This window comes from Sprattus sprattus (genome assembly GCF_963457725.1).
Source record: "Sprattus sprattus genome assembly, chromosome: 20".
Taxonomy (NCBI): Eukaryota; Metazoa; Chordata; class Actinopteri; order Clupeiformes; family Clupeidae; genus Sprattus; species Sprattus sprattus.
The window spans coordinates 23,213,354-23,220,853 of NC_137918.1; the positions used below are offsets into that span (position 1 = coordinate 23,213,354).

The 7,500-nt window shown below is 40.6% G+C and overlaps 1 protein-coding gene across 1 annotated transcript in view; it reads right to left on the reverse strand.

Annotated features, from left to right (window-relative positions):
• Window positions 1-2,545, reverse strand: part of mxd4 (MAX dimerization protein 4) — a 42,939-nt gene extending 40,394 nt beyond the window's left edge. Inside the window, exons 1-2 of the mRNA XM_080858972.1 lie at window positions 2,341-2,545; window positions 1,589-1,688 (exon numbers count right to left, since the gene is read on the reverse strand). Coding sequence (XP_080715098.1) covers window positions 1,589-1,688; window positions 2,341-2,404 — 164 coding nt within the window. The 5' untranslated portion in view covers window positions 2,405-2,545. The remainder of the gene's footprint in view (window positions 1-1,588; window positions 1,689-2,340) is intronic.
• Window positions 2,546-7,500: the final 4,955 nt, after the last annotated feature.

Genomic DNA, 7,500 nt, shown 5'->3' on the forward strand with positions numbered 1-7,500 from the left:
GGTATTTCTGTTCGAAGTGTGCATGCTTTGTTTTATAGTGACGTTTCACGCTAACACTTTTGACAAGGGCAACCGTCTCGTTGCAGATTAAACACATCGGTTTTGTCCTGCCCACAAGCAGCACGAATGCATAGCCTACTTGTCAGTCCACTCTGTCTAAAATTCGAGAGTTTTGGAATCAACTTTTCGTGTGTGAGAGCCTGGCAGATGATCATTAGTAAGTGTGCTAATGTATGTGTTTTTCCAACATATTCATGGTTGAAATCGCAGTCCCACAACTGTATGTTGAGGTATGCATGTTCTTGCTGTGTGTCTGATATAACTATAACACTGCATGATGTATGATGTATGATGAATACCGTGGGTTTATTTTTCTGGCCCTGTCCTCAGAGTTTGGGGGGTAATTTTGTTCGAAGTGTGCATGCTTTGTTTCATAGTGACACATTCACGTTACCAATTTTTGACAAGGGCAACCGTCTCGTGGCCAATGAGTGCATTGTCATAGCGTTGTAGTTATTCAAAGGTTACCCAGCGATCATTGCAGTATGAATGTGACAAAAATACCAAAGAAAATAAGAACGTATTCATTTTATTGGATCGTTTTATAATAGTTTCTGTATTGTATGTAAGATAAGCATATCGTTTTGTTATAAATCGCAATGTTTTTCACAAAAAAATGACCACCACGATGGAGATACATTTGCCTACTCAAGTGAATATATAGCATTAGACATGTCAGTATTGACTATGCTACATGTCTCCAAGGCCCATGTGACTGCACCTGCCCGACAGGTCTTGAAGCAGCATCCGTGTCATGTCAGTGACAGTTGGGAGGAAAAACAATCAATGACTTCCAATAAAGAGGTTATGTGGTAGCTACGGGCTCGACAAACAGTAGTTACCCCACCCAGCGGTCTGGCGTTGAATAGGTTGAATAGGCTTTAGGACGCATAGCCGTCGGAGTAGTATGAAAGCCCGACCAGTACGTTCAATTTTTTCTGAATCAACCGCCTGCCCCCGCCCGCCCATTTTTTTTTCGAGGACGGAGAGGGATGCAGAAGTATAAATTAGGCTTGAGTCGAACGTCTACAGATATTTCCCTTGCGAACTCCTACCGTGTCTATAACTTGGGAACAACAGGATGGAGGCCTCTATCTTTCCAAACAGCTGAAGTTAGGAAGAAAACGATAAGGCCAACACATAGCTCATGCTGTGTCGAGGCTGTCAAGTGAAAAAAGTGAGCAGGGGCTTTCGGCGCACCTCAATGTAGCTTAATTTATAGAGAGACGAGAGAAAGAGAGAGAGAGAGAGAAATAAGCAGAAAAAGTGGAACGCATTATCTGCTATATTTCATTCTGCACAGAAGAAGTGTTATTGTTAGTGTCAGTCTGAAGAAGAGAAGGTTGAAAGAGAGAGTGGGAGCAGCTGAAGTTGATGTTGTACGCGTGGCAGTGTTTATAGGCTACGGGACCAAAACACGGAGCCAAGCCCATCAAGAAAAATGGCGAGTACATGGATGGCAGCGAATAAACATGTCGATTCGAGATAGACAACTATTTCTGAACCGAAATAGCAGGGTTATATTTACCTATTGTTCTGAGTTTTTCTTGATATTGGCGATGCTTTCGTTTTCTTTCTGGAAAAGTCGCTATTGTACGGTAAAACAGAAGCGTAACCATGTTCTGCTTCTATAAACAAAGTAAACAGAACAGAACATTAAACATATTCATCAGAGTATTCCAGGTCATTAATTTGTTGACAGGACTTTCTTAAGACAACTGTCAATTCGTATCAATGACGTAGCAAGCCATATAAGCAAAACGTGATTTTATTTTAAAAATCGCTCAGGTGCTTGAACACATAAGATATATTTTGGCTTCTAAAGGGAATGAGTATTGTAGCATAGCCTACTAACAAATGACAAAAATGTAATCATACAACTTGGTCACTCAACGTAAGCGAAACAAATTGGGTCCTATGAAAACTCAGTAACGTTATCTGTTTATATCGCTAGAAATGACACCAACGAGATGGTGTCGATGTGAGTTTTACAGCTCCTTTGCAAATATACTCAAATGAACAACTGGTCAAATATTAAAAGTAAAGCGTACTGGATGTATTGACTAGAAAAACAACACTCAGCTAACAGCCGGCAACGTAGCCTACAATCGTGTCAGCCAGTTGAAAGTGACATCATACCTGCACTGTGGCAGTGCACGTTCACAACAACTTCTCATTATATTATCTCACTTTCCCCAATATAACATCAGCCTACAATACATTTGAGTTAAGACTGCATGTAGCTTATGATAACTGTGGCCTTTTTATCGCCCAAATTACCTCTGTCTCTTCTTTCCAAGTATTCTGCAGCCTCAAGGAGAATTAAAAGAGAATTAAGTTCCATCCTGTTGACTTTGTGGTGAAAAATACAAAATAAAATATAGACACCCCGATATAGATACTCTGAAAGTAAAAGATAAAATAAACAAAAACTAAAATTGGTCAGAGTCAAAATCAACGCCAATGTTCAGTTCTGTGTCTGACTCTCCACCAATTTCAACTGCACCTAACTAAAATGTACAGCTAGAGTGGCTGTTACACAGCCCAATTAAGATACAGTTGAAACCGGAGGGCGGTCTTAACATGGTATTTTTAACCAATCGAAAGGCTCAAATTCTCGGTTCACAAGAGGAATGTTGATACACATTTGATTGGTTAGCTAGTGATAGTAACAAGGTAGAAGCGATACCCTAGCAACAGCACGTGTGACACATCCCCGTAATCGTTCATTGGTCCGACTTGCAGTCCAGTTCTCGCTGATTGGCAAAAGGGTAGTGCTGGGCGTGTCTCTCCTAGCCCTCTAATATTGTTGCCAGAGAAATACACTGTTTGGAATCGTGAAGGAAGTCACGTTGTTATGGTCTAAGTTCCTGTTAAGAGTGACTGTAGAGAGCAATATGCATTTAAGATTTCTTTTTGATTTGCCCTGCAAACATATTAGTTTGTCAGAAACGTAGTCTCATAATCTTGTCAAACAAGCATATTTAATTTGTACTCCTCTGCTTCAGTTATTCAAATTGAGTTCATTATCAGTGACGCTTTCTCTAAAATCATTAATATAGTAATGTATCGTCTGCTGAATTACCACAATTAAGCCTACACATTCTGCGCACATGATATGAACACCCCACTCTAAAATGGATGGATTGAGCAGGGAGCCTTCAAGGAACAGGCTAAACTGTGGAATATATGTATTGGGCATGCTTGTAAACACGGCAATTTCGTTGCTTCGTCCCTAGGGTGTAGGGATACATAGCATATACGTGGCTATTACATAATGAAACTAATGCTGAAACTAATAAATTGTAATAATAATGAAAGTAAACTTGTCATACTCGTATCCTCGTGATACCAGTTTTGTTATTTAATAGCCACACCTCATAGTATAAGAAAGGGTACAAACCATCTTTGGGAAAAATGTAGGGTTAGGATTAGGATTATCTGGCAATCTCAGGATGCTGCAAAGAGGCAAATAACAGCAGCCTTGACTCTGGGTAAGGCACTACTGTATGGATCACATTGAGACTCTGGCGAGGTTTTATCCTCCATGCACAGAATGCATTTACAGAAAATGAAAATGTCAATAAATAATACTGATTAAAATGCGACTATGGAGAAGACAGCAGCTTTGCAGCTTCATTGCGGGAGAGGTCAGCAAGTGTTTTCATGTGAGGGCACAACACATGCATTTTGCTCATTTTAGTAGGTCATTCATCTTAGGTTAGTAAATACCATCACTGAGAGGAATGCACTGTTGAATGCATTATGCCAAGCCAAGTGCCTTGGATGTGCACATGGATTGACAGATCTTTTTTTAAATTATTATTGTGCCTAATTTGCGATCTCTTAATTTTCTCGATTACAGTAAAATACCTGATATAGTCCTACTGTAACATCATTTCATGATGGAGGTTTGGTCCTGTGCTGCCATGACCAGATTGTTGCAATGTCTACTTAGTCAAGGTTTAATAGAGAAAGTATCTTTACTGGCCGACATTTTGTTCTGATTTTCAGATTTTCAAAATGATTGAAGAATTAAGACATTGAAGTGTGGTACTAGGCTACTCCAAACTGCATTAACAGTTCAAGCTGAAGTATTTAGATAACATAAGGCCCTGTCGATCTTAATTGGCATTCTTTTAATAGTCATTCATCTTATTTCAATTTCAGCATTGGTCAAAAATTATATTGTGCTTGTCCGTCGTGCTAACGATTACCCTCAAAGCCAGCATGGTTGCTGTTAAACTGTGTGCATTTCCTTCATCTACACAAAAGCAGGCTCTCTTGTCTCTGGCGCTCTGATAGGTGTTTCAAACACAATTACTTGAAGTCAGTGTTCAAACATTTTTCTCTCTGAAGGACAGAAGCTGGGTGATGCGTTAAGGAAATGGAAGCAAAACAAAAACATGGGACTGATCCAATATGCCTCAGGATGTTTCCACTGTTAAACATGTATTTAAAGAAAATAAATATTTATATTTAATTTGCTGGCAAGTATATTAATTATATTTATAGTGAACTGTGCAATATGAGATAGACTAGTTTGATTTCGTTATACTTTATAGCATATGTGTCTGTGTTCTTTATTTCTGTTTGAACACACAGTTCTTTTACCCCAGGTAGGATGGAAATATTGTTTCCTGCTGAAACCCTTCGATGAGAGGAGTGAAACCACCAAATGAATCACTTCCCCTTACTGTGAACTGTCGACATCAAAATCGAAAAACAATTGTATGTTGTTTGGGCTTTTGCTGACCTAAATTCACTACGTTCTCATGCCATGGTCCATGTCAAGAACTCAACAGTTGCATGCCATCCTATGTTCATATGAGGTGATGCTGCGTGTCACACAGGGCTGGGCAGCTCTGCTGTGGCTTCCTCGTGTTTGCTCTGCTGTCTCCCACCATTTTGATGAGTTGCAGCCAACAAGCTGCAGATGGTCTCTCGGTGCTGTTTGTACTTATCTCTTTGTGCATCATGCACTGAGAGCAGTTCACCTGAGACAAGGGAGCCATTTCATGAAAGTCTACACTGTTTATTTCCATTCAGTTGTGCCATATTTACGTAAAGGATTTTTTACTAACTCTGGGCAAACTTAATTTTTGTTATTGTCAAAGGAGAATAGGAGAAGGGATTTTTTTTTAATATGCCTGCACTCCTTATTGTAATGCAGTGGCACATTTCAAGACCCTAATCAATCATTTGTACCAACATTACAGAGATAAAAAAAGAATAAATAGGATTAAGCATAACAAGACTAAACAATACAATATGAGCTGGAACTTTAATAGAATGGAAACTGACATTGGCACTTCCTCTGATCCAAATTGAGAAGTTGAGCTGTCTTTATTAGTCCTGCCACACATTTGTGATAACTGTCATTTTTCTAAGATAATACTTCAGTTATATAACCTGGGCTCCTTTATCAGTGATGTCACAGCTTCATCGGCCCTAATGAACTCTGTCCGTCTGCCATTTATCTGTCTCTCAGATTGCTGCAGATAGGCCAAAGGCTCTTTAAGGCCTGTGCACCACATCAGAGCACTGGTCTTTGCATTAACATATCGGCTGCAGAAGTGTGTCGGCATCCATTTTGAAATGTAATTTACACGTGATAACTACCTTTATAAGATCCTAATTTCCATAGCGGTATGGGAGCACATATTGACTTAGGACACCAGCTTATCTGTGCTAAAACAAACTCACACAATGGTAAAAGAAGGAGAAATGATGAGTAACTGGTCATGTCTCAAGAGAAAAGAATGATAAGTTATTAGTTATGTTGTATGTAAAACCGCTGTATCCAAAATCTTTTATACTGTACATTCACTAGAGCTCAGGTCGGGTTGAATGTGACAGCTTTGTCTTTGTAAGAAGCATTTGGGTGGAAAAGAGGAAGTACTGAATTAAAATGCTGATCAGGGCACCTCTGTAAATGTCACAGACTCTCACCATCAGACCCATTCAATCCCAGTCTTACATACCATTTAGTAAGTTAAGAAATTAGCTCCCAGCATGCTGAAATGTCTCACAGATATAGTCTGTTTTGAGTGGTATCATCTGATCTGGGAGATTCTCAACGCTATCTTTGATTGCCTATGCAGTTCAGTGTCAGTAATGTGTGCACTGCTGGTGATGTCATCCCACACAAAGGACACTGACAAGGTGGTTGTGTTGTGAGAGTGAGAGTGCTGGAGGCTTCATTTATCTGCTTAATTACAGTGATCAATACCAGATATTCTATTCCATGTACTATAAGATAGACAGTAATAGCGACTATGGCTGAATTTAGCCTATTAAACCAAAGGCATGAACTGAATGTGTGAATTTCAGCTATACCCAACCTCAGCCAGTTCTTCAAATGTACTTTTAGTCTGCATTGCATGCTGTACATTTCTTGCGTTAGCCTACCATAAATCGACTTAGTGGAGAACATGACACTTGTGTGAAAAGGAGAATCATAAATAAGACTGTCACCTACGATAACAGCCCAGCGTTCAGTGAAAATTCCACACCCGACGCAAAAAAAAAGGCGTTTTTTTCCTCTTTCCTCCCCCCACCTCTCTTGTGCTCTCCGCTTGTTTCTATTTATATAGTAATCATCTGCATGCTCTCAGATAGGCTTGCCCCATCCTCCTCTCCTCCTCCCGCTTACGGCCCCGCTAGCCAGCTGGCCTTCCCGTTTCCCGTTGCGTCCTTCTTGTGTTTCCTGGGCATCGCTGCCCACTCTGTGTCACCAACCCAGCAGCCAGTGGCATCAAGAGACTGCGCAGGGGAGCTGGGGCCTAAGGGCTTGAAGACAGGATGTACAGGAGATGTGGCATTTTTTACACCGCAGCAAAAGCGCAACGAGCCTCCATGACAACGCGCTTGAAATAGAACCAGGGGGGGATGCTATTCATGAGACTGTATTTTAACATTACAAACATTTATTTGTGAACGTGCGTTGTGTAAACGTGTCCGTCATCGTAGCAGCTGAGTGGGAACCGTTCTGGACCAGATTTGGCTGATGTAGTTCCACCAGATCAGGATCAGATCTGGGGGTGGTGCGTTGGCTTTGGGAGAGGATTTTAAGCATGGCACAGATCCTCACACAGAAAACCACACACAGACACACACACACACACACACACACACACACACACACACACACACACACACACACACACGCGTGCGCACTAGGGCCAAAACTTATAAAGTCCATCCAAAAGTAATCAGCAGGAGCAGCCTGATGTATCAGCAAAGCCAGACTTAATTTCTTTTTAACAGCTGTTGGTGAAAAGTGAAAAGTGCAGGCTTACCACTTTTAATGCAGCTCATATTGCCTCTCAGCATCAATGAAACGGCATCAGTAACACTGGGCTACAGCCGTTAAACTCCATCCTGTTACATTACTATAACTCTCAACTCATTATTGTAAGTGAATTTAACTTTTGCATA